At 42.3% G+C, this 27,185-nt stretch overlaps 2 protein-coding genes across 3 annotated transcripts in view; both read left to right on the top strand.

The window, feature by feature from the left end:
- Positions 1 to 1,293: 1,293 nt before the first annotated feature.
- On the top strand, positions 1,294 to 13,116 carry sf3b1 (splicing factor 3b, subunit 1). 2 transcript variants are annotated; one of them, XM_072686331.1, is made up of 25 exons: positions 1,294 to 1,400; positions 2,823 to 2,995; positions 3,145 to 3,246; positions 3,356 to 3,470; positions 6,179 to 6,258; positions 6,371 to 6,556; positions 6,674 to 6,926; positions 7,239 to 7,451; positions 7,542 to 7,663; positions 7,752 to 7,949; positions 8,110 to 8,211; positions 8,323 to 8,502; positions 8,594 to 8,680; positions 8,780 to 9,050; positions 9,173 to 9,318; positions 9,473 to 9,619; positions 9,733 to 9,858; positions 9,956 to 10,177; positions 10,286 to 10,468; positions 10,563 to 10,674; positions 10,802 to 10,922; positions 11,015 to 11,146; positions 11,251 to 11,523; positions 12,241 to 12,457; positions 12,567 to 13,116. In XM_072686331.1, the coding sequence occupies exons 1-25, from the start codon at positions 1,373 to 1,375 to the stop codon at positions 12,723 to 12,725; spliced, it is 3,948 nt and encodes a 1,315-aa protein (XP_072542432.1). In that variant the 5' UTR covers positions 1,294 to 1,372; the 3' UTR covers positions 12,726 to 13,116. The 2 variants fall into 2 exon arrangements, with proteins under 2 accessions (XP_072542432.1, XP_072542433.1); XM_072686332.1 differs by lacking the exons at positions 1,294 to 1,400; positions 2,823 to 2,995; positions 3,145 to 3,246; positions 3,356 to 3,470 and adding an exon at positions 3,529 to 5,853.
- Positions 13,117 to 19,052: 5,936 nt separating this feature from the next.
- Positions 19,053 to 27,185, top strand: part of ankrd44 (ankyrin repeat domain 44) — a 45,057-nt gene continuing 36,924 nt past the window's right edge. Inside the window, exon 1 of the mRNA XM_072686328.1 lies at positions 19,053 to 19,619. Within this exon, the coding sequence (XP_072542429.1) occupies positions 19,593 to 19,619 (27 nt within the window). The 5' untranslated portion in view covers positions 19,053 to 19,592. The remainder of the gene's footprint in view (positions 19,620 to 27,185) is intronic.

Here is a 27,185-nt window from a genome sequence, read left to right as displayed (position 1 = left end):
TCGTGTGGAACGGTTGCGTGCGCAGGAGTGTCACGGGATGCGGGATTGAGTTGCCCAGACTGGGCGAGCCCGCAGCGCATAGCTACAAAAGGTTAGGGCTAAATTTGTTGAGGACACATTGTAAAAGCTCTTGTTATATTTTAACATAATGCAGAATAAAACCTGTATAACATCGTACCGAAGAGAACCTGCGGCGTAACGCATAACAGGATGCCTCGTTACATGCACATGTACAAAAACAGTGTCCAAACTGCTGCATTAAGAAACTGCATGTGTACAGTAGCTTGATGCGTTTGGGGGTGTTTATAATTGGTGATGTGATTTAAATTAATCTTTATTTTTTCAATTTCTTATCTCTTATAGCACTGTCCAGCATATCGCGTTCCTGTCTTTCACAAAGAGAAAGAAAAGAACTAAAATCAATGTCAACTATTTTAATTTATATATTTTTATTAATAATTATTTTAATTTTATATTTAATTGGTACAAGAGAAGTATCGCTACGTTTAAAATTATTTGCAATTTGCAGACAACATTAGGTGAGCGATATTTCAATCCTAGAAGAGGTATCAGTAGCATGTGCTAATCTGTTTTCACGTGTAAGAGTGAGCAACCATTCAAAAAACAGACTGCAGTGTCTCTGTGTTGCACATAACCAAATTAAAATACACTTCTCATCGTTTTATTTTTGAGACACCTCCAACTTGGAAAGTCATCGAAAAATCCGAGCTTCCCACTTGTAAATACGAGTTTGTGGTGGTCTTCATGTGCATTACCTTTCTTTAAATACGATATTTCCGACATGACTTGATGACAGCAACACAATAGTGCTGAATATTGCATTTATTTATTTGATAAAATAGCAATAAAGACAATAAAGCCCCGACTGCCGTTTGAATATAAAACATACGAGGGCTTAGTCTCAGTATTAAATCTCAGAAATTAAATACCATAAATTCTCTCTCTCTCTCTCTCTCTCTTTCTTATATATATATATATATATATATATATATATATATATATATAAGAATACACAATCCACCGTTGCAAATTGCGAAACAAAAGGGCTTTAATATGTAACGTTATATAAAATGTAATGAAAAAATAAAATAAAAAAATTCACAGTATGTCAGAGAAAACAAATATTGTGCAACGTTCATTTATGGTGCAGAATGGAGTTCTGGATCACAGTAATGTAATGACAGTAAATCTAGTAACTCTAGGATGGGTAAAACACGCTGGGGCCAGTTGGGATGACCGCGATTCTGACGCGCTTCCCATTGTTGTCTACGCCCAATCATACACTGCGCATGCGCGGCTGTGCTAAGTCGGAGTAGTGAGGCCTTCCGGGAGCGTTCACACAGCTACAGAGATGGCGAAGATCGCCAAAACGCACGAAGGTAAGCGAGTTTATTATAAATACCAGCTGCAGTCGAGTATGTTTAGTATTTTAATGCACGCTGTAACGTGTATCTTAATGGTGTTTACTGGGTTACCGCGACGTACGTGAAGAAACTAGCTCGCGCTACGTCGTGAAACGCCATGTAAACGAGGCGCTGAAGAGAACATGGCGACTGGGCGCTTTATTAATAAAGCCGACGCTGGGCCGCACTGCGAGCTGTAGAAATCGCCTCACACCTCTCCCGCGCCTTTTATCAGTGCGCATAAGCGAATATAGTGAACTAAAGCTGATTGAAATGATCACCAGAAAGCTTGTTGTGTTTGAAAACCGGACAGCCACGCTAGCGTCGGTGCAGCTGCCTGCGGCCTGCTAATGCTGCCTGCGGCCCTGCTCAAAATGGCGCTGTGCGAGCGAACCTACGTAGTGCTAGAGATAGCTACATTACACAAGAACAGCGTCCTCCTTCTCTAACTTGTGTTTTAGCATTCGCCTTTTTTATTAATTAAATACAAGTTAAATATTAGCTCGCATCAGTGCAGAAGGCCAGCGTAGTTGGCTGGTCTGTTGGTGCAGATAAGCTAACCAGCTAATGCTAGCTAACAAAACAAGGACAGCATGTCTGAAGTTATGCAACTGTTTACCTTGTGTTTTGGCTCCTAGCATTTATTCCTGGTACTGGTACCAAAACGACACCACCGATACAAGTCCTAACTCAAGTTTTACCAGTAAAACCTCATGGAAGATCCCTGTAATTTTGTTACCATTGGTTTACATAGAATCGTTCTCTCTCTCCAATTTAGTAGCTATGCTAGAGATATGCTAGAGAACCTAATTTACAGATATTTACAAGTGTTTTTACAAATAGAAATGGCAGTTCCAGATATTTAGACTAATTCTGGCAAGTACAACCACTATTTTAGTTAATAGTAGTAGTTGATGTATAAGTAGCTTAAACTTATTTTAGAAATATTAAATTGTGTGGATCTTAAATGCATGTTGCAATTAGTCAAAACTAAAGTATTCAGCTCTACAGTGTATGCATGTGCGATTAGTTTTACTAGAGTAATCATTTGCAGTAATTTTGTTGTGAAAATGTAATTAATAGGTAATAGAGAGGTTCAGTGGTGACGTGACTAGTCAACATTACGTTAGATTACATTACACATATGGCTTTATAGATCTGTCTGATTTATTACTAGTTAATAAAACATAGTTGGTATCTTAAATGACTGCAGTAGAGTGAATTTCAGTTTTTGCCAGTAAAAATGGAGTTAATACTTGTATTACTGGTGTCCTTTTAGGCAAAGGCTGCTTGTTTTAGTGTACAACATGGAATACATTGTAAATGACTGGGATGAGAGTTTGATCAGGTGGCATGTTTTCAACTTGCTGTAAGTGTCTCCTGTTCTTCTATTTTTAGACATTGAGGCCCAGATCCTGGAAATCCAGGGGATGAAGGCGGCCCTGCTGGAGGAGGGAGAGCAGGGTGTCGGTCTTGATTCCACTGGATACTACGATCAGGAGATTTACGGAGGCAATGATAGCCGGTTTGCAGGATACGTCACCTCCATTGCAGCCAATGAGCAGGAGGATGTAAGTTTGATCATGAGTTTAATTGACTTGCTTCCATGTTTTTTGTTTTTTTTTACTGTGGCTCAAATGCCTGTTATAACTCTATGTGCTTGATGTGGGATGATGAGGTACTGTCAGGCTTAACCAGTCCAACGTTTTGTGTTTTTCAGGATGATGAAGAAGACTCGTCCACAAGTTTGCTCGGGCAGAAGAAGCCTGGGTATCATGCTCCGGTGGCAATACTCAATGCCATTCCTCAGTCAGATGAGCAGGTAATTTGATGCATCTGTTAGACCTGTGGTTTCAGAGCCTCTGAACTGGCTAAAGTTTGCTTTTTTACAGTTAGCTGTATTTGAAACCTATGTTTTTTTTCTTTTATAGTATGATCCTTTTGCTGAGCACAGACCACAGAAGATTTCAGACCGCGAAGACGAGTACAAGAAACGCAGACAAAAGATGATCATCTCCCCTGAGCGTCACGACCCCTTTGCAGATGGTAAATGTCACACAGCCGTTGTCCGTCATCAGTCCCATCCATGTCCATGCTGATTAGCATGCAGTGTCTATACACGATCCTGGTCAAAATCACTGTTTTGGATGTTAACCCTTCGAACACTACCCAGCAACTTGCTTCCCAGGCTTGGGCTTTGCCTTAAATCCTGATAAACTACATCGGGACAGCTGTGAACGGGGTACAGACAAATGTTCTAGGCCTAATTGGATTTTTATATTTCTAAAAAAAAAATGTTTTTTATAGAAAATCTTTCATTAACGAATGCTGTCTGTTTAAGGGAACTATTAGTTGGGTGGAGTTTATTACAAAAGCAATTATAAGCAAACCAAAATGGGATGCAGATAGCTGCGTTTGTGTCTCGAAAGGTTAATAGATTATTACAAAATCTGACATGTTTGTGTGATTAAAGAAATACAGATAGGCAAAACACTAGCACACTTATCAGAAGAGGATTTGTCAACATTCTTTTTTTGTAGAATGGTTCTTCATTTACTTAGATGTGCATCAAGTAGAGCGTAGAGGCAGTGTTTGCACTTAGTAAAAGCTTAAATGCTCTGCTGAAGACACGTTTAAAGTGCTACTTCTCTACTAATGGCTCTTTTTGCAATTCCTTTGCTAGAGTTGAAAATCTGAGTCCTTCTACCTGCCTGTCAGACTGGATTAATGCAAGAATGGTGCACTCCCAAGTGCACGTCAAGTGTTCAGTCCTGACATTGCCTTTCAGTTCAACATTGCATTCTAGTTTAGTATAGTAGCACAGAAAAGATTACATGCAGCATCTGCAGAGTTAATGCATTACATTTGCCCTTCCACACTATTGAGGGATGAGGTTTATTATCTGATGACTTATGTAAAATATTTGGCAGTGAATGTCAATGCTAACAAGCTGAGGTGAGTTTCCTGAAAGAGTCCTAGTGCAAAGTACTTTCTTAATTAACTCCCAGTGTCTCCCAGTACCTTTCTGTACCATGTACCAAGTAACTACCAATGCAACCAACTTGTTCAGAGTACTTCTTGAGGTAGCTTTTGACTAAACTAAAAAAACAGGCCACTTTATTTACTCATTCTATAGGCATAAAAGTGGAGCAATAATCACGTGACGTAACAGTTATTTACCATAAAAGTCTCACACATGCATACAAAATCGTTTGATGGCTCCAGTTGCAATACAGAAATAAAAAGCCTATGTTTTCCATGTGTATGTGATTGTTCACCATGGCTTACTTCTCTTTGCTGTTTGATTAAATAATTTGAGAAATTAAGGCATAAATATCAATTTGAACACCCCTCAGCCAATCACACTAGAATTGATGTAACTTTGGTGTGTAATAATAGCTGTAAGGTGTAATGCGTTATGTCTGAGTGGACGCCATAGTTAAAGTGTCGACTTGCATATTTACTAAGATTGTTTTCAGGAAACTCGCCCAGTTCTCACACACATAGAAACAACTTTCAGTTAAAGTGTATGAGGTAAACTCATGCGCTATTGGTACTGTTCACACACACGGAGAGCGCTGTACTCTTAGTCTTTTCAAATCTGCATCACAAATATTTATATAAGAATCCAGTTAAAAAGTAAAAAGGCTAAATTGGTGTGCATGTAGTTACTCCCAGACAGGGACATCCTCTATATAAGTGTTGTGTAAATATATTTCTATTTTATCTTAAAATAGAAATATATATCTTAAAGAATCTGTGTACAAAGATTCCACGGGCCCATACTAACTGTCCTTAATTTCTCTCCTACAGCAGTACTGCTTTGCCAGTCCTGTCTGCACTCTCTTAAGGGTGCAGCACCTCATCCTGTGTAGGTTATGGTGAACAAAGAGAAGCGAGTTTATCGGATTTAGGAGAATTGTGTGGGGTTGGGGGGGGGTGGATCATGGTCTCAGCAACTAAGTCCTGATACAGTAGTCATACAAACCTCCTCAACTTCATCCCTCCCAAACTTTTTTTTTTTTGACATTTCAATTTTTTGCTCAGTTCATTCTCAGATTTACTTTTCTTAAAGACATTAAGGTTCCAGTTTTCCAAATTTTCCTATTAAAGTGATTCATCACAGTTTTGTTGCATATTTTGTTATTCCCTCAAGGATATGGTGTCACAGTGTCTTTGTCTGCGACACAGCAAGCTAGACTTTCACTACATGAGTTATTCTGTAATCTTGAGTAAATCTGTAGTCCTATTACATAAGGTTTCAATACACTGAGGATTTCTTTGAGTGACGTGAGCATTACAGGTGGTATGCTGTTGTGTGTGAGTTCAAACCCTTTTCCAAAGTGTTACTAATGGTAAAGAGAAATTTTCTAGGCTTCTTTTCTGCCGGTTGAAGTCTGACTGCAGAAGGACCCTTGGCACTGAAAGTGTACGTATTCTGGAGAGCACAGCCCAGGACCCTGCAACAATGATGGCTATATCCTCTCCTTATCTGTTAAAAGAATCAGACACATCTATGCACTTGCCTGTTCTTAATCTATGAATGTTAGGAGTGTCTAGTGTTATGATGTTTTGTGATGCAGCCTGTTATGCGAGAGGACTTTTTTTTTTTTTTTTAAGTAAAAGTTTTCTGTTAAGGCAAGCAGGAGTAGAGTGAGGGCCAGTTGAATGTAGTGTTTGCTGTGTGTGGCATTCCTGGTTGTCGCTCCTGCTTGGCTAACCGCCTCGCATCTTGTTGGTGCTCTTTCGCACAGGGGGCAAAACGCCGGATCCCAAGATGCAGGTCAGGACGTATATGGACGTGATGAAGGAGCAACAACTGGGCAAAGAAGAGGTATGCAGTACTTGAGAATTAGTAAGCCTAGGTGCAGATGGTGGGAGTGTCGTGTTTTGAATTTTTTTGTAAGTGGTTGCTGTTTTCTCACCATCAAATTTCCTTTGTAAAGAGAGAAATCAGGCTGCAGATGGCAGAAAAGGCAAAATCGGGGGACCTGAAAGCGGTTAATGGCTCTGCTGCATCTCAAGCTGCTGCCACCAAACGTAAACGTCGTTGGGACCAGACTGCTGACCAAACACCAAATGCTACACCAAAAAAAGTGTCCAGCTGGGATCAGGCAGATGCTGCAGCAGAAGTAAGTTGTTGTTAAACCCTGACCCTTACCAGTAAATGTGTCTCTACTGATGTGTTCTGTTGTGAGTAACTTTTTATTTTTTTTATTATTATTATTATTATTTCACTCCATCCTTAGACACCAGGACACACGCCTGGACACACACCTTCCAATAGCCGCTGGGATGAGACGCCTGGCCGTCCTAAAGGTAGCGAGACGCCGGGAGCCACTCCAAGCACTCGTATGTGGGACCCCACCCCCAGCCACACTCCCGCTGGAGCTGCCACACCTGGTCGAGGCGACACCCCTGGGCATGCTACACCTGGCCACGGAGGAGCCACGTCCAGTGTGCGCAAGAATCGCTGGGATGAGACACCAAAAACAGAGAGAGGTGACCTTTTATTGCACATCCTCAGACATTTTATCTGAGAATAATAGTTTGAATTAACGTGTAATAGTCATATGCGTTTGACTGTTTTTAGAGACTGTATAAGTCAATTACTGTCTGCTCTCGTCTTAAACAATAAACACAAAACTGGTCAGTTTGAACCTGGTTCAAGTGGTTAAAGTACAAGTAAAATAAAACCAAACCTAATTTTTAACAAGAGTGTAAGATAATGCATTGACCTCTTTCTATGACGAACTGAAATGAACTGATTAATAAGACTTTTAATAAAAATAAATTTCCTGTCCTCGTTTTTAGAGACCCCTGGTCATGGCAGTGGCTGGGCTGAAACCCCTCGCACAGACAGGGGAGAGGAGTCCGTGGGGGAGACTCCGACCCCTGGAGCAAGCAAAAGAAAGTCAAGATGGGACGAGACTCCTGCAAGTCAGATGGGGTCCTCTACTCCTTTGCTTACTCCTGGAAAAACTCCTATCGGCACACCTGCTATGAATATGGCCACACCTACTCCAGGTACTGATTTTGAACAGGTTATGGTTTGTCTTTTTTTTTTTGGTATGCACAACTTGCAGACTGTGAAATTAATGGCTTGAAATTTTCTAGGTCATTTGATGAGTATGACTCCCGAGCAGCTTCAGGCATGGCGTTGGGAGAGAGAGATTGATGAGAGGAACCGTCCACTGACTGATGAAGAGCTGGATGCCATGTTTCCGGAAGGCTACAAGGTGCATAATGCTTACATTAAACTGAAATCACTAAAATATCAGTACTGTTGTTAATCACTGCTAACCAGTTGTTCATTTTCCTTACCAGGTGTTGCCCCCACCGGCAGGCTATGTGCCTATCCGCACCCCTGCCCGCAAGTTAACTGCTACACCAACTCCAATCGGCGGTATGACTGGCTTCCACATGCAGACTGAAGACCGATCCATGAAACAAATGAACGACCAGCCGTCCGGCAACCTTCCTTTCCTCAAGCCAGATGACATCCAGTACTTTGACAAACTTCTGGTGAGGACTAAATATTTTTGCTCATCAATTTTACACAGGCATAATTATTTTTAATAAATTATCTAGCAGAAATTTATTCTAGAACCACATGCGATTGTAGTGAATTTGTTGATTTTAGTCAGGCCAACTCTCAATCACCCTTTACTGTTTCCACGTTCAGGTTGAGGTGGATGAGTCCACTCTGAGTCCAGAGGAGCAGAAGGAGCGCAAGATCATGAAGCTGCTCCTGAAGATCAAAAACGGCACCCCTCCAATGAGAAAGGTATGGCCCACTTAATTGTACTCCTATTCTATGAACTCCTCTGCTGTTGAACACCCCTAACTGTTTTTTTTTTTTTTTTTTTTTTTTTTTCCCCCCCCTCTGTGCCCTCAGGCTGCCCTCAGACAAATCACAGACAAAGCCAGGGAATTTGGTGCTGGACCCCTCTTCAATCAGATTCTACCTCTGCTTATGTCTCCTACGCTAGAAGACCAGGAGCGCCATCTGTTGGTGAAGGTCATTGACCGCATCCTCTACAAACTGGATGACTTGGTTCGGCCCTACGTCCACAAGGTACCTAACCACCTAAACCTCTTGTCTTAGTCTAATTTTATACAACTATATTGCAATGTCTGGGTTTGCTGAACTGTCTTTGTTTCTGCAGATCCTTGTGGTGATTGAGCCCTTGCTGATTGATGAAGATTATTATGCTAGAGTGGAAGGCAGAGAGATCATTTCCAACTTGGCAAAGGTGGGCTACGAGTCTTGCATACGTTATGCAACGTAATTGTGTTGCCGTCTTTTAAATGTGCTGCATTTACATTTACAAAGTTATTGTTTGCTTACACAGGCTGCTGGTTTGGCCACAATGATCTCCACAATGAGGCCTGACATTGACAACATGGACGAGTATGTGAGAAACACAACAGCTCGTGCCTTTGCTGTTGTTGCGTCTGCCTTGGGCATTCCATCCCTCTTGCCATTCCTCAAGGCTGTGTGCAAAAGCAAGAAGTCCTGGCAGGCTCGACACACAGGCATCAAAATTGTGCAGCAGATTGCCATCCTCATGGGTTGCGCCATCCTGCCCCATCTCCGCAGCTTGGTGGAGATTATTGAACATGGTTAGTATCGAACATCTTAGTTAATCTAAAACTTTGCTCTAAAAAATGTTCTGTCTAACATTGTTACAGTAATAAACTACATTATTGTTTTTCATAATACCTGCATGTCCTCCTCCTCCCAGGTCTTGTGGATGAGCAGCAGAAGGTGCGAACAATTAGTGCTTTGGCTATTGCTGCTCTTGCTGAGGCTGCTACACCTTATGGTATTGAGTCCTTTGACTCTGTGCTAAAGCCCCTTTGGAAGGGTATCCGACAACACAGAGGAAAGGTGAGTGTGACCCTTTTATTTTCAGAGGGTGGAAGATGCCTTGTAATGATGTGGGTTACCAGTGAAACTTTTAACTTAATATTTACATTTCTTACATAATTGAACTGAATTACAATTTTTCAAACTTTTAATTATTCTTTGCTTTGGTGATTAGGGTCTGGCTGCCTTCTTAAAAGCAATTGGATATCTGATTCCACTTATGGATGCTGAGTATGCCAATTACTACACAAGGGAAGTGATGCTTATCCTCATCAGAGAGTTCCAGTCTCCAGATGAGGAAATGAAGAAGATTGTGCTAAAGGTAATATCAGGATGATGTCTGTCAGATGGCTCTCAGTAGGGTTGTCCTCAAGAATAGCAAACTATGAAATCTTCCAATATAGTCTAAATCATACTTGTCTCTGTTCCTTTCAGGTGGTCAAGCAGTGCTGTGGCACAGATGGTGTGGAAGCCAACTACATCAAAACTGAGATCCTGCCTCCTTTCTTCAAGCACTTCTGGCAGCACCGTATGGCCTTAGACAGGCGCAATTACAGACAGGTATGTTACACTCGTTTTGTACCCCATGATTTTTACAATAAACATGGAGTTATATTTAATGCTTGCTTATCTAAATGAAATGTTTGCTCTCAACTAGTTGGTGGACACTACAGTAGAGCTGGCTAACAAAGTCGGAGCGGCAGAAATCATTTCCCGCATAGTGGACGACTTGAAGGATGAAGCTGAGCAGTACAGGAAGATGGTGATGGAGACAATTGAGAAAATCATGGGTAACTTGGGTGCAGCGGACATTGACCACAAACTGGAAGAGCAGCTTATTGATGGTATCCTGTATGCCTTCCAAGAACAGACCACTGAGGTGAGTTGCTTGGGGGGGCGGAAAGAGGTTGATCATTGGGGTGGGAGGGAAATTTACATCTGTTTACATCTGATCTCTTAATCTGATTATGTTGCTTCACTTCATCAGGACTCTGTGATGCTGAATGGCTTTGGCACAGTGGTGAATGCTCTGGGCAAGCGAGTAAAGCCTTACCTGCCTCAGATCTGCGGTACTGTTCTGTGGCGTCTCAATAACAAGTCTGCTAAAGTCCGTCAACAGGCTGCTGACCTCATCTCCCGCACAGCCGTAGTGATGAAAACTTGTCAAGAGGTGAGGGAGGATGAGAAATGTTAGATCTTGCTTTTCCCCAAAATAGTGATGTGATGTCTTTTCACACATTTGTTTTCATATATTTTGTTCACAGGAAAAACTGATGGGGCATTTGGGTGTCGTGCTATATGAGTATTTGGGAGAAGAATATCCTGAAGTGCTTGGAAGCATCCTTGGAGCCCTAAAAGCCATTGTTAACGTGATTGGTATGTAGTTGTTAGTTCAGTGTCACAAAGTATTCCAGTGATCCTATCTGGCACTCTGCTTGGGCTAGGCCTTGCTCTGTATTAACCATGCTAGATTTAATTTGTTTGACTATACTCTTTCTTTTAGGTATGCACAAAATGACGCCACCAATCAAAGACTTGCTTCCTCGTTTGACACCAATCTTGAAGAACAGGCACGAGAAGGTGCAGGAGAACTGTATTGATCTTGTGGGCAGAATTGCTGACAGGTTAGTGTTGAGCCACATCAGTTTTGTTTTGTCATTTTAAAAAGCTGGGACAGATAAAAAAAAAAAAAAAAATGTTCCTTTTCTTTTAACAGGGGTGCGGAGTATGTGTCTGCCAGGGAGTGGATGCGAATCTGTTTCGAGCTACTGGAATTGCTAAAAGCTCATAAGAAGGCAATCCGAAGAGCCACTGTGAACACTTTTGGCTATATTGCAAAGGCTATTGGGTAAAACAAAAATAAAATCTTTAAAAAAAATGTAATTAATTTTTAATGTTGTGATTCTTAAAAGATATTCTATGGTAATAAACAAATTTCTCATTTTTTACCAGGCCTCATGATGTGCTTGCTACGCTACTCAACAACTTGAAAGTGCAAGAGCGTCAAAACCGTGTGTGTACAACAGTTGCCATAGCCATTGTGGCAGAGACGTGTTCACCGTTCACTGTACTCCCAGCGCTGATGAATGAATACCGTGTACCTGAGCTCAACGTTCAGAATGGTGTTCTCAAGTCCCTTTCTTTCTTATTTGAGTATATTGGTGAAATGGGAAAAGACTACATCTATGCCGTCACACCATTATTGGAGGATGCTCTTATGGACAGGTGAGTCCAGCACCAAGTTTACAGCACAAGTGTCCATTTCTGATCTTGGGAGTCTTGCAGTTTTCCTGCAGGTATTTAAACAGTATAATCAAGGAGAAAATGCCTGAAAAGGTGTATTATTGGGCGTATTAGTATTTGTCTCGTGTATTAAAACACAAAATAATCTCCCAACTACAACTGTCCATCAAAATCCTACTAGAAGATTATGGGCTTGTAGACTACGCCTGGCTTCTCAGTTTCATTGTCCTCAACCCATAGGTTTAATACATTAATTTAAAAATGAATTGAAAATAAATATTAAACGAAATGCCTAAGTAGCAAAGAACAAAGAGGCCAATGCATAGGATGCTTACTGAAGCCCATGTTCCAGCTGTAGAGTTTCTTTTCTCAACCAGGTTTAGTCTTTAGATTCCTGAATAAGGAATGGATCAACAAATAGTCACCACAACGGCATTAAACTTTTCTGAGAACCAGCATTGATCTGTGCATTCCATTTCAATGAAAGTAAATTTGAGCATCTTAAGCGGCATTATAGGATTATTTAATGGTGTTGTAATCTGGATGTCAGAGTTATGAAAATGAGTTGAGGAACGTTTTCAATAGGTTTAAGGTCTTCCAGTAGATTTACACTTGCAGTACTAGAATCTTTTTTTTTTTTTTTTTTTTTTTTTTTTTTGTGTGTACTCTGCTTTGACGCACTTTCTTGTCTCCCTTCAGAGATCTTGTGCATAGGCAGACAGCAAGCGCCGTAGTGCAACACATGTCCCTGGGTGTGTATGGATTTGGGTGCGAGGACTCCCTGAACCACTTGCTCAACTATGTTTGGCCCAATGTCTTTGAGACGTCGCCACATGTTATTCAGGCTGTAATGGGAGCCCTTGAGGGTCTTCGTGTGGCTATTGGACCGTGCCGTATGCTACAGTACTGCTTACAGGTAAGTAAAATTTCATAATGAAGGCTGTGTAATCTAGATTTTAATAAGACTTGCCTTTAAGAGTAAATGGAAACGTTGAGCTAACTAGAAATGACCGATTTCCTTTCAGGGTTTGTTCCATCCTGCTCGGAAAGTACGTGACGTGTACTGGAAGATTTATAATTCCATCTATATCGGCTCCCAGGATGCACTGATTGCACATTATCCCCTTATCTACAACGACGAGAAGAACCCCTACGTCCGCTATGAGCTGGATTACTTCTTATAAATACATGTACACCTCTTCATTGCACTCTTTCATTTCCTACATCTTTGTGTCCCAACATTCATGGTTTGTAGGACTGAGTCAGACTATCTTTAGTTCTGTTGGTTTGCGGCTACATCTGTCTCACATGCCGAGGTCCGAATAATTTTTAATAAACTGAAATTGGGAAAAGCGTGGAAAGTACTTTATTATTTTGGTTTTTTAAAAATATATATATAACCAATGGCAGTGAAATGTAGTGGCAGATTCACTAAATGTGAAGTCTTTAGCAGGAAAGTCTGGACAAATGTAAAGTTGTGATTCCTGTACTGAGCTGTCCTGCTTCCTTTGATCACTCATCTGTTCTTATTTGGATGTTGCTTACTTTGGCTGAATAAACATTTGTGTATTAAAATTGAGGTTTGTGGTTTAGTCTTTTGCCTTGCATGATGATTTACTTGGAACTTGACAAATTAAACAGTCTGACAGTCCTTTTAGTTTGATTGTGTTGCCAGTTGGCGTCGTTGGGGAAAAACCAGTCAAGATCATGAATCAAGATTAAAATGGATTCCAGCTTCTCATGCATTAACAGGGCAATGGTGCCTATGAAAAGGATTTCCCCTTTTGGATTTTTACCCCTTTCAAAGCCTTTTCCTAATGGAAATATGTGACTTTTTATGGCAAAAATGTACAAAAACATGGAAAATGTCTACAAAGTAATGTCAATTAAATATGTAATGTAAAACAAGTGATTATAAATATTTTCCTTTCAAAGTAACTGACCAAGGAATTGCTAGTAGTCTTGGTGAAGAGGAGTTCATAGTATATAGTCTATATGTGTCTCACTCAAGTGATTGTAGTGCTCTATAGTGATTGACCTACGCTAGTCAGATTTACAAGTATATTTCTTCCATTTTAATGGTGGATTTAGCTGAACTTCAGAGGATCAGGCCCTTGACTTATACTTTTTTAGCAAACCTTTAGTTTATGGAGTATTTGTAGCCTGGAATACTGATTAACAAGTGACCGGACCTTCTAAACAGCTCTCTTTACTTTTAAGACAATTTGTTTTTGTAAATTCTTGTAAGAAAGAGCCATGTGACATTGACCATTGCTGCATTAGTAATAGCAATAAAAGGGGAAAACATCCATGGGGGTGAATACTTTTGTAGGTATGTCCCACAGCAACCAGTGAAAGTAATAAAGCCAACAAGGGCCAGCCAGAGAGACTTTTAAGGAAGGTCAAAGGGAACCCAATATTAAAACACTACAGGAAGAGGATAAAATCCTACCCTCAACAACTGGGGTTTCACATAGGGGCGAGCCCACCCCCTTCCCCATATTCTAATTACCCGCTGCATCTCAAGCTAGGTTAGGCACTTTCCTTCCTGTGGGTGCTGCAGCTGTTTATTATCCAATCAGCAACAAGGATTAAGCCAGTTCAGGACTACACCGCATGCTGAAAGATGCTTAATCCCTGTCTTGAAAACTGACCCATAACTTTTGCAAATGACAAGATCCTACACCTACCAGATAAGCCCACGCATGACCTTTACTTCACCCATACCCTAGTCACTTACCACATCACAAGCTTCTAATATTATTCAGGTAGGCACCTCCCTTCGTCAGTGTTTCACTAAATTAAGCCCATGACACCTCCCTTTACTGGTCTAATATATGGGCCTGCCACCCACACTCTCTCACCTCAGACACTAAAGCTGCACATCATAGCATGGCTATACATAACTGTGAAGCAAAGGTTTCCACACTGACGCTTAAAAGACAGTGATGGCAAGTTCAAGAGAAAGGACTCCTCTCCACCACTAAAACAAAACTAGTATGCACTTGATGAATAACGTGTTTCAGACCCCTCCTCAAAAGATCTCACTTGGAGACCACTCTTAGTTTGTGTCCTTAGAGTTTGTCATTTTGAAGGGCAAGTGTCCTTCCTTCTAAAGGGCAGTTGCTTGTAGACATTCAAGTACCCAAGAACCCCCTAAAGTGATATAACCCCAGAAATCGCCATGGGCCTTATGCTGTGTGATGGCAATGGCGGATTTTGGGTGATGCACCCGTACCCCTGATTTCAAAAAGAAAAATGGGGACGAAAGTGGCAACAAACCTTTGAACATACGTACATACACCATCAGCCATAACCTTAAAACCTCTGACATGAATCTGGCAGGCAGGTCTTGTGAGGTATACTGTTCCTGGTATACAGGAATGTACTGCAGTTAGTACCTACTGAAAGTGCTCCAACAACCAGTGAAACCAGTTACAGGGTCATGGGTGCCCAAGGCTCATTGATGCACGTGCTGAGCAATTATCCTGTACCTGGTCTGACCCTACAGAAGAGCTTTTGTAGAAAAAATTGCTAGGTAATGCTTGACAGGTCTTGTGGAGTCTATGCCTTGACAAGTTAGAGCTATTTTGTTGGCACAAGGGGGGGCGCTACACAATATTAGTCAGGTGGTTTCAATGTTATGGCTGATCAGTGTATAGTATAAATTTATATAATGTTTAATCAGGCATTAAAAGGGTTGTAAAGAGTGTGTATGCGTGAGTACGTGAGTGGTGGAACATGTTCAGACTGGGCTAAGTCAGGCAGGCCCAGCTCCACAGTCCGTTAAGCAGCTCATGGCCAAACACACTTTACGCCGGATCTCCTTGTAGGAATTCAAGCAGCATACAGATGACCCGTCATGGGACTGCCTTTTGACCTGCTGGTCAAAACGTTCCCATGTCGGAGCTGTGTCTCGCTGAGATGATGTCATCTGGTAAAGCACAAACACAGCAGTCCGTTTACTGTCACTCAGGGTCAGGGTGATGGTGGTGGCCAGAGAAGAAAGTCAAGATCATACTTTTATTAAAGTTGAAGCTGAAAGTGGAGCTTGAATATTACGAATATTATACAAAAGGACGAGGAAACTGTACAGCGAAATCATACACAATAGATTGGTGGGACTCAAATGAGTCTCAGACCACCTCCTCAAGTGGTTTGAGCAATTGTATTTTTATCTATTTTAAATGCACATTTTAAGTGGCTTGGTCTTATCCAGACATAATCCTGAAGTGACCCCATAGACGGGGTCTATGAGACTCTTTGGCAAAGAAAAAAACATTGAGAAAATTGGTTATGCAGTGCTGCCAAACAAATGGCATGATAAGAAATTATGGAGAGTGGATGAAGTTGGACGCTGGACGAATTAGCAACATCATCCCTGGACAGATATGGGTTTGAGTGACAGGCTTTACATAACGAGTGGGGTAGAAAAATCTTTATCTATGCAATACTGGTGCAGCTAATGCTGCTATCCTGCTAACACAGGTAGTGACTGATGAACTCATGGGAGCTCTTTGCAAAGAAATGTCAGACAGCAAATACACTCAGCAGCAAGTGGTTATGAGCTGAATTCGAAATGGCTATAGGTTTATCATTTCACTATCAAGAAGCTATATTTCAGTGGGCCGCACCACATTTTAGGGTAAAGTGCTAACACCCTCTCAGACACAGAAGTCAAATGTCAGCTCCAGCCAAATGCCACTGCTATACCACGATGACTTTGTAGAGTACGCCTGTAGCATAATTACATAATACTGTAAAGAGGTTTTAGAGGTGCTTTGTTTTCATGGCAGCAAAAGTCTTTCACAGCCATGAAAATACATTTGACTGTTCAAAATGTATGATTGTAATAACTTTATTATAATAACGGAAGTTGCTAGTGACCATGGTATGCTGGTCAATCAGCACTACAGCACCACCAAACCAGCATAAACCAATGTCTGTTGAGTTTTGAGAGCTGGTATGCTGGTCAACAAGTGCTATCCCACCACCACTGAATCAGCATAAACCAATATTTGTGCCATTTTGAATGGTGGTATGCATGTCAACCAACGCTACACCACCACTGAACCAGCACAAACCGGCATTTGTTGAGTTTTGAGCGCTGGTGTTGCTGGTCAACAAGCACAACACCACTTCTGAACTAGTGTTTGGTGCATTTTGAACGCTGATATGCTGGTCAATCAGCACTACACCACCACCGAACCAGCATAAACCAATATTTGTTGAGGTTTTGAACGCTGGTATGCTGGTAAACAAGTGCTACACCATCACCAAACCAGCATAAACCAATATTTGTGGCATTTTGAGCACTGGTATACTGGTGACAGGACTACACCCCCACTAAACCAGCATAAACCTGCATTTGTTGATTTTTGAACACTGTTGTGCTGGTCAACACCCCACCGAACCAGCATAAACCAATATTTGTTGAGGTTTTGAACACTTACTGGTCAACCAGCACTACACCCTCACCAAACCAGCATAAACCAGCATTTGTTGAGTTTTGAACGCTGGTATGCTGGTAAACAAGTGCTACACCATCACCAAACCAGCATAAACCAATATTTGTGGCATTTTGAGTCCTGGTGTACTGGTCAACCAGCGCTACACCACCAACAAACCAGCATAAACTAGCATTTGTTGAGTTTTCAACACTGGTATGTGGGTTAACCAGTGCTACACCACCACCGAACCAGCATAAACCGGCATTTGTTGAGTTTTGAACGCTGGTATGCTGGTCAACAAGCGCTACATCGTCACTGAATCAGCATAAACCAATATTTGTGGCATTTTGAGAGTTGGTATGCAGGCCAACCAGCGCTACACCACCACCGAACCAGCACAAACCGGCAATTGTTGCATTTTGAACACTGGTGTCAAACAGCACCAGACTAAAATCATACCTAAACCATCTTGGACCATCATGCTGGTCTACACTGTTGTTTCAGTACTGCATACATACCAAAGAACACTGTTTTAAATAGGGCACTTCAAATTTACAGTGACCTGACCCAGACTGCCTGATGGGGAAAGAGGAAGAGATTGAGTTTCATTATTAAGAGAAGATTCTACAAACACACCAACATTGCTCCAAAACGCAGAACGTGGACTGCTCCACTGCTGCATTTCTGCCTTGTGGTCAATCTTTGCACTTCCCCACTTCCTCATAGTTTTATTATTTTTAATAATTAGTGGTGTGCTGAGCGGTACTCTCAACCTGGTGAACACTCTCTCCTGAAAATGTAAACATGGCTAAAGACCAGCATACTTCAACCACAGAGATGGGGAAGGCATCAGTGAGGCAAACCCCCTTTAGCATGCTAGCATTAGCATTGTGTGTGCATGTGTGTGTTTGTTTTTATACACTATCAGGACCTGATGTCCTGACAATGCAGAAAGGCAGAAGCCAAAAGAGTTTACAACTGAAATAGCAGTTGTACAGAGTGCTTTACATGTACACTATAATGGACAAAAGTATTGGGACACATCTCAATCATCTAATTTAGGTGTTTCATTCAGTCCAATTAACACAGGTGTACACAATCAAGCACCAAGCCATGCAGTCTGTTTTTATAAACAATAGTGAAAGAATGGGAGGTTCCCCAGATCTCATTGAATTCCAGCATGGTACTGAAACAGGATACCACCATTGCAACAAGTCAGTTGGTGACACTTCTTCTCTCCTAGATATTCACCATCAGCTGTGAGGGGTATCGCTGAAAAGAGGAAGCGTCTAAGAAATACAGCCACTCAGACACAAAGCGGCAGACCATGTAAAGCTACGTAAACGGACACCGCCACTTGACTCTGGAGCAATGGACACGTCTTCTGTGTAGTGACGAATCACGCTTCCCTATCTGCCAGTCTGATGGAGGAGTCTGGGTTTGATGAATGCCAAGTGAACGCTATCTGCCTATAACTGTGACGTTTGGTGGAGGAGGGATCATGCTACAGGGTTGTTTTCAGGAGTGGGCCTAGGCCGCTTAGTTCCAGTGAAGGGAAATCTTAATACTTCAGCATCCTAAAACATTTTGGACAATGGAATGCTTCCACGTTCATGGAAACAGTTTGGGGGAAGGCCCTTTTCTGTTCCAGTGCACAAATCAAGGTCCGTAAAGGCATGCTTGGAAGAGTTTGGTGTGGAAGAACCTGACTGGCCCTGACCTCAACCTCATCGAACAACTTTGGGATGGACTAGAACAGTGTTGGACATCAGTGTCGGACCTCACACAGAAACACTCCAAATTTTTGTAGAAAGCCTTTCTAGAAGAGTGGCAGCTGTGATGGCTGCAAAGGGAGGGGGATCCAACTCCATATTAATGCCTATGGACGTAGAATGGGAGCACTGTAGGTGTCCCAATACTTTTGTCAATCTAGGACAGTAATGGGAACCACGTCCCGACATTGTACGAAAACAAACGTGTGTGTTTCTGCCTGTGTGTGTGTGTGTGTGTATGGAGCTGAGCAGAGGGGAGGGCCCACAGTCTGTGGACTTCCTGTTTTCTGAGCGCATCTGAACACACACAGGCAGCAGCAGGAGAATGTGTGTGTGTGTGTGTTGAGCTGAGCTAAGCTGAACACACCCGAAGTGGGAGCTGAGTGTGCTCTGGTGCTGCTGTAAATGCGGATTGATCCCGGCATCGCCTGCGTCCTTCCCTCCAGCCCCGGCTTCCCTCCCTCCGCTGCAGCGGCTCGCCCTGCTCTCGCTGGCCCAAGATAGCGCCTGTGGAGCCGGCCATGGCCGTCATCTAAGCCCGGGCCGCAAGAAGAAGGGAGAGCCTAGCGATCAGTGCTGCCACACCGCCGTGCATCTCTCTGTGCTGGATCCTGTAGACAAGTCTGCGCCGTGCGGAGTGGAGGAAAAGTAGCAGCAGCAGCAGGAGCAGCAGCAGCAGCAGGAGGAGCAGCAGCAGCAGCAGCAGCCTCCTCCTCCTCCGCCTCCTTCTTCTTCTTCCCTTTTTCTAGTTTTTGTCAAGACAGACCTCCAGCCTTCATCTTCAGGGCTCGGAGAAGGCTCGGATGTGCCGTTCCAGGTGACCCACGATATGGCTGTTCTGAAACTCGTCGATCAGGTCGGTCGCCGTTTCCTCCCTCTCTGCATATTTACAGTAATCAAACACTTTATTAGGCTGTATTGGAGCAAGACGTGCAGTAATGCTTCGCGTTGCATAATAGGAAATGACCTGCAAATCGTTCCGCCATTCTCAACAGAAAACACGCTTCCAGTATCTCATTTTCTTCCCTAATCGCTCGTGGGCTCTTGATCAAGCTCGATATCACGATCTTTTTCAGCTGGAAGATTCACGATTACAAGTGAAATGTGCAGCGGAGTTGTTCATTGAGTCACTTTAGCGAGTCGGAGTCAAGTCTCGAGTCGCTGAGTCGCGAGTCTGGGTCGAGTCCTTAGTCTCCAATCTAATCTAATAAGCCTTCATCTGCTGTAGTAGTTTATGCAGAATGCTTGGTAATGCACACTCCACATGGCCCGTCTTACAGCATAACCCTGGTTATAGTCCCCTGTCTGGGATGGGTCTTCAGCCTCCCATCTAGAGTCCGACTTAGTCCCCATGTGGCTCGAGTTCAACTCCCGTCCAGGACCCACCTCTGGTTTGCAGTAGAGAGGTCATAGCGATGGCAGAAAGCTGTTTGGTGGTATATAGAACCATCTGCTAAAGGTTTTCCCACAAGCCTTTCTTTAAACCAGGCAAAGCATCCACATGGTTCCTAAGAGTGCCCTTACCTAAGAGCCTTGGAAGAACCTTTTGGGTGATTTGCTGCAATGGAGCCATGTGCATCTATTGAGCTTTCCCTGTTTGTTCAAGGATGTGTTATGGGTGGCTATAATGAGCCGTCTGTTGTCTGCTGTTGAAAGCATTTGTGGCTAAAGGTTATGATTTGATGACTACATTTTTCCATTCCAGATCAATAGTAGAACATCCAGTATGATGGTAATAATGATAGTGGCTCAAAATGACACGCTGAACTCTCCAGGACAGGCTTTACAGATACAAGAAAAAAGCAAAGGCATTATTACAGCTACTTCAGCTACTACCAATTAAATAACTACTATCAAACTAAAAAAAAAGCCCCGGTGGGATTGAGGTAGATTCAGTATGTCTGGGTCATGTGTCCTGAACAGTGGTAGACGCATGAACAAGGCCAAGAAATATGTGTTCCTGTACCAACCACCCAACTTCGTCCAGGAGAACTGTTGAGTTGTCAAGTGGCTCGTATTGCAGCTGGTGCTGTATGCATATGGGTTCTTTTCAGTTGCTTTGTAACGAGAGTAGAACCCTTCTTGGTTCTGTATAGAACAGTGATCTCCAACCCTCCTCCTGTTGAGCTTTCTTTTCTTGCAGGATTCAACTCCAACCCACATCTAACACACCCCCATTCCACCAATGAGGGACCTGTGAAGGCATTAATTAGTTGGACCAGGTGGGGTTGATTAGGGTTGAATCCACAGTCTGTGGGAAGGTAGCTCTCCAGGAGCAGGGCTGGAGACTGCTGGGGTAGAACCATCTGTTTAACGAGGCAAAGAACCATGTTAGCATCCAAGAGTTGAGGAAGAGGAGTACTGTGCATTCCTGCACTCCTGACCCGCGAACCGAGATTCCTTTTCATACACATACACATACGTCATGAATGATAAGCATAAGCACCTGTTTTGCAGGTTGGTGCTTCTGCATGTGCTTGAAGCATAGGCCACGGTGCTGTTTTCCATTTCCTTAAGGTTCATGCTTTTATGTGCTTGCTCTGTGACTCTGTATGTGAAATGCACCAGCATTAAATAATATGACAAAGCAATGTTAGACAGTTCTCAAGACCGGATTGGAACATGCAGAATACTGACAGACCCTTTTAGATGTCGGTTTATAGAGCAGTGGGATGTCAGTGGGCATCTATGGGAAGCCATCAAACATCAACACTTACGCAAAACATCGAAATTCATTAAAGAATTCCAGAAAACTGCAGATCCTTCAGCTCCTTCCTTTAAGGACGTAGTAAGTGATGGCGGTGTAACGGCACACATGCTGTGTAGGCGGCCTTAAACATCCCCCTGTTAATTGGGGCATGACTTATCGAGGCCCGAGGCTGTTCACACTGTAGACCTGCCTAAGCCAGACTTCATATTGACCAGTATAATCACAGCCGCTGCTTGCAAAAGTATCTTGAGCTCTACTGCTGAGGTTTGCAACTCTGGTGTAGAGGTAATAAGTAGCCTTGAAACACCTGGTTTTAGCAGACAGTTAGGCCGAGGAGCCCTTCCTTAACCCCTAAGAAACAGTAGGGCTCCAAAAGAAGATCGGTGGTGTGCCTTTAAAACACGTGTCTGGCTGTTGTCTCTTCTATGTCATACTGAGTGTAATGAGAGCAGTCGCTTGACTGTGTAGAGAGGAAAGACACAGGAAGTCATTGAATCTTTATTTTCCCCTGTCCTGCTTTTTTTTTATCTGCTCTTTGCGGGGTTGGTTTCTTGCTGAGAGAGAGAGAGAGAGAGAGAGAGAGCATATGTACATGAGGAGTGTGCTTAAGCTTGTGTTCTGTGTCAGCAAGGCTTAGTCAGTTGAGAGCGTTCTTGATGATGCCTCTTTCCTGTGTGTGTGTGTGTGTGTGTTTTTTTAATAGATGACTTTAACATGTAGTTTAACACAAGTGTGCTGATGATTTTTTTTTTTTTGCACAGTATAGTAAAAGGTAATTAATCGCCATGAAACTCCTCCAGTTAGGCCTGCACGATATATCGGTTCAGTATCGTTATCGCAAGTTTCATGAGGGATCTCATTTTCCATAACCAATCTAAGCCCTAAGGCAGATTATATCTGTCCAGTATCATTCATTTTACTCCATTCTTAGGCACACATAGTGCAGTATTTATATTGTGACCTGTGGATCATCGTCTTTTTGTGTAATATGGTGAAAATGTCTGTATTTTTAAAATATAAAAAATTAAAATAGGTAGGTTAAAATTGGTAGTTTTTTGACAATAATCATGCAGCCCTACCTCCAGTTTTTGCTAATGATTCTCAAAATTGACAGCTGGGCCAATTGATCCAATACAGTAGTGTTGTATCGAGCGAATTTAGAATGATGTATATAATGTGGGACGTCACACAAATCTGTTGGGAGTGGGTCAATGATTTGTTCTGGTTTTCTATTAACCCATTAAAATAATGCAGTTGCATTAGATATTGTGTTATCAAAATTCATAGAATACTTGTGTTCTCATATTTGCATAGTGCACACTGTTGGATTTTCAATGCATTGTTGCATCCTTTTTTAACACTATAAAAGTGTAATGGTTAAAACCATTGTACCAGTAGTACCAGTGTACTACTCCGGCCCAGGGGTAGCCCCTTCCTATTGCCCACTGCACCTGGCTGTTAGGGGTGGAAGAGAATATTGTTATACTAAAGTATCACAATATTGTATCGGTTCTTAAAAACTCATTATCAAATTTGAATCAGTGACTTGTATTGTATCGCTGTCCGACAGTGGTTCAACCTTTTTTTTTTACTCAAGATTTTCTGTATAGAATGGTGTGTTTTTATACTATGACAGTTTTCAGGATGATCCAATGAGCAAAATCTAGATCTTCCTTCTGCTGTAGCTCCATATATGATTACTTATTAATTAAACAGGCAACTGATTTTTCTTGTAGTAATGTAGTTGGTGTGGCGCAACAGATAACACCACTACCTGCTAGTGAGCTACCTCACCATGTGGGAGACTGGGGTTCGATTCCCGGTCTGGATGACTACGCTGCGCTACACCAATAAGAGTCCTTGGGCAAGACTCCTAACACTACATTGGCCCACTTCTGTAATATGAGTAACCTTGTAAGTTGCTCTGGATAAGAGCATCTGCTAAATGCCATAAATGCCAGAGCCAGCAATAATATTAAAGAGCAAGCAATACTACTTATATTGCAACGCTGACTAATAGAAATGACCAGAAATGTGCTAGTGCATTTAATGTGTGCTCAGTGATGCCACTCAGCTGTGGCCAGAAAGTGCCGTCACTTTCTCTGGATTGCCTTTTCCTCTCCTCTCTTATCTCGGTGCAGCGCTAGTCAGTATGGGCTTCTTTTGGCTGATGAAACAGAACTGACACTTGGCGACTTCCTCCAAATCTGTTCAGCCCTCCAATGACGATGTGTTAGCGGCAGTTTGAAAAGATGTGGTTGGCTGGCTTCATGTGACTTGGAGGAAGCACATGTTAGGCTTCACCCTGCCAGTGCTGGTGGCATCGTGTAATAGAGGAAGGCCTAGATACTGGATTGGAAATAAATAAAATAGCCAAGTAAAAAATGGATTCATAGACTAGGAATTGGGTATCACTTTACTTGGATGACCCATTATAGATATAACATTCAGCTAACATTTAACTGAATATTCAGTTATACGTGTTAAATGCAACTGAAGTTTTGCTGAAGTTTCAACTGAAGTTGAACTGTTGAGTGTAAACAGTTATCTATTGAATGTAACCCTAAACCTAAACCTTCAAACTAACCCTAAATCCAACGGATAGGAACCAAAGGATAGGAAAGGTGCAGAATTACATTTAATAGACGATCATTTACATTCAACCTAAAGTTCAGTTGCATTTAACAGACATTTAGTTGAATGTTTATATATTTATTAAAAAAATAAAAATAAAAATCAATCTGGGCATCCCTACTTTTCTTCACCAGGCCAAAAGTAGGGATGCACCGATCCGGCTTTTTCAGTTCCAATATCGATACCGATACATAAACTTTGCATATCGGTGGATACCCGATACCCGTCCGATACCATTGCTGGAGTAATAAACCGTATACCTCACCATGTGGCAGAGACTTAAAGCATCAGGATTGACTTCAACATGACTTTACTAACTTTGTAAAACAAAATATCACAAATTAACATTAACATATTAACAATTAAATATAAATATACTAAATTGATATTTATTTAGCACTAAAATAAACAATTGTGCAGGACACAACCTTCAAATTCTAAATAAAAAAGGAGTTAAAGTTCTTAAAATACATTAAAATGCCTAAAATTTGTTAAACACAAACAGTAATCATTCTTATTTTTAAATATTTAGCGTAAACAGTAGCAGCTGAACCTGAGACTAAATGAGGTCAAACTTGGTCAAACGTACAAGCAGCAACCAAAAATTGCAAACATGTAAACATTTAGTGCAGTCTCGCACCAACCAAATAAAGTGAAAGGATCGGTTCCATGGATCGGCCTAATTATCCAATACCCGATCCAGCTAATTTAGTTCATATCTGGACCGATATCTGATCCTAATATTGGATCGGTGCATCCCTGGCCAAAAGTATTGGTAATGAAATGCTATATATTGTGAAAACAATGTGCATATAAAGAGCCCTTTGAGTAATATCTAAGCTTAAATGTATGTTTTGGATCCTAGCTGATACAAACTAGCTAAGGGTTCTCAAGCCCCTTTGGCTTGATGGCCAGTGCACATATACAGCCTAACATGCTAGTCATGATACGGCACTACACGCCACACATAGTACTGTTCCATCCCTGCTATCGAGTAATTACTCAGTTAATTTGATGAGTAATCAAGTAATCCTTTTTTTTATTAGAAACAATGTACATCAAATATTAATGGTTGTGTCTCTGTAATATCATCAGTATCAATGGGTGTTGATATTGGTCTGATACCAGCTGATTTCTGCTGATTACTGCCCAGTACTCTAAAAGGGCACGCACTGACACTGTGCAGTGTGCTGGTTTCAGCTGTGTGTTTCTCACGGTGGAGCGGTAGAGTGTTCGAGTAGTTTGAGCATGATGGCCTACATTTAGAGGCTCATCATGAAGTTCTTCAGTTAAATACAGCTCTTTTTTTTTTTAAATAAAGAAATATCTGTATCTGTGTGTATCTGTCAGGCTCTGTTGTCTCCCTGTAGGAATGTGAACTCTACACCACCATTATGCAGGCTGCTCACTTGATCAGATAGCAACTCTTTTAAATAATTGAGTTTAATCGATTTATGATGATAGGCCTAGATGCATACCTAAAAACCCTGGTCTGAGTCTTCTACTTTAGCTCCCTGGACAACGGACAGAAACAGTATGGCGGGGGGGGGAACGCAGTCACGAAGAGCCGCATTGAAATTGTGCAGCTCTTCATTGCTAAGCCTTTGGTCTCCAGCAGTGCTGACTTTATTCAGTCCTCCAGACTTTGGAAGTCGCTTAAGAGAAGAGGTCTGCGGTGCTGGAGTTGTCAAAAGCAACGGAACGTCCCTTCCCCATTTAGTAATAGGAAAGCTTGCAGAACACTCATTGGCCCTTGAGGCGAGTGAGTGAGTGAGTGAGTGAGGGAGGTAGGGAGGTAGGGAGGAGGGGTGTAGCGTATGTCAACAAAGGCCTCAGTGTTTGGAGTGCTGGGCTTTGCCCGGGAGGAGAGCTGGGAGCTTGGGGAATGTCCTCATTTGTGATGGTCCGCGTCCAGCCTGCTCCTGTTCCCATCGGCCCGCAGCACTGTCCCTCCCCAAGCTCTCATACGCTGTCGGCTCCTCACACACAGCAGCACTGTCACGCTTCAGCACAGCCAGCTGTTCACCTCCATTGTGACTGAATGAGTTAAAGTGTGTGTGTGTGTGAGAGAGATTAGGGTTGGGCGGTATCCACCTTTTTCACACCGTCTCAAAGTATTACCGCGGTATACGGTATTACCAGGGGAGGAGGTCGGGTAGGATAGCAGGATAGCAGTCTGCTCAGTACTGAAGTAATTCAGGTCTGTCTGGCAGAAAGCACACTTCTAAACGTATGCTTAGATCGAGCGACTGCTGCTGAAAGAACAGACAGCTGAAGGTTTTCTCTCCGTGGTTTAAGCTAGTCTTTGCTGAGTCTCAGACGGCTCAGTTCAGCTGCTGCTGGCTAACTGCTGAGCTTCAGACTGAGACTGAGGTTATCTAGCTATATTCAGATACGTTAGCTAAACACCACAGCACAGTCCGGGTTCCAGCTAACTGAGGTTCAGATCACACAGGTTTAGAGGGTAAAGCCGCATAGCTGAGAGAGCAGAGTGGAGGGGATGGTCTTAGGGGGGGTTTCAACTGTTTTCAGGTACATCTGATATCCAGGTTTGTTTGATTCTCACTTTCAAACTAACTCAGCGTGTCGTTAACTTTCAACTAGGGTGGGCTTGGGGTTTTCCCACCTGTTTTTAGAGCGTGACCTCATCAATGAGTGAGATCCCACAGCGCCCCCTCCCTGTGGCTCTTTTAAAAGCACACGGGGTGAAAAAGCTTATTTGGGCGTCATATATGTATATGTATATGTGTATGTCTGGGATCTATGTGAGAGTAACTCAACAGGGTGGTAAAAAGAGGGCGTAGAATGGGGTAAAATAGCCCAATTGCAAAACATATAATAATAATAATAATAATAATAATTACTCCCCCAAAATACACCAGCGGTCTTGCTGTAGTTTAGGAACATGGTGCTTTTGTTACTTTTGCATTTAGTATTTAACAGTATGCGGATCGGTAGCACTGGTGAGCTTACACGTTATCTCCAGACTCTGCTAGACAGCAGAAAATAAGCACACTCGGGTTGCTATGCGATCCAGGCCTCGTGAGCGTGGCTTTGCCTATGCTGCTGTCTGCGGAA

This window comes from Salminus brasiliensis, chromosome 8 (assembly GCF_030463535.1).
Source record: "Salminus brasiliensis chromosome 8, fSalBra1.hap2, whole genome shotgun sequence".
NCBI classification, from domain to species: Eukaryota; Metazoa; Chordata; class Actinopteri; order Characiformes; family Bryconidae; genus Salminus; species Salminus brasiliensis.
Note: the sequence above shows the minus strand (reverse complement) of the source record. Positions and strands in the feature narration are given on the sequence as shown.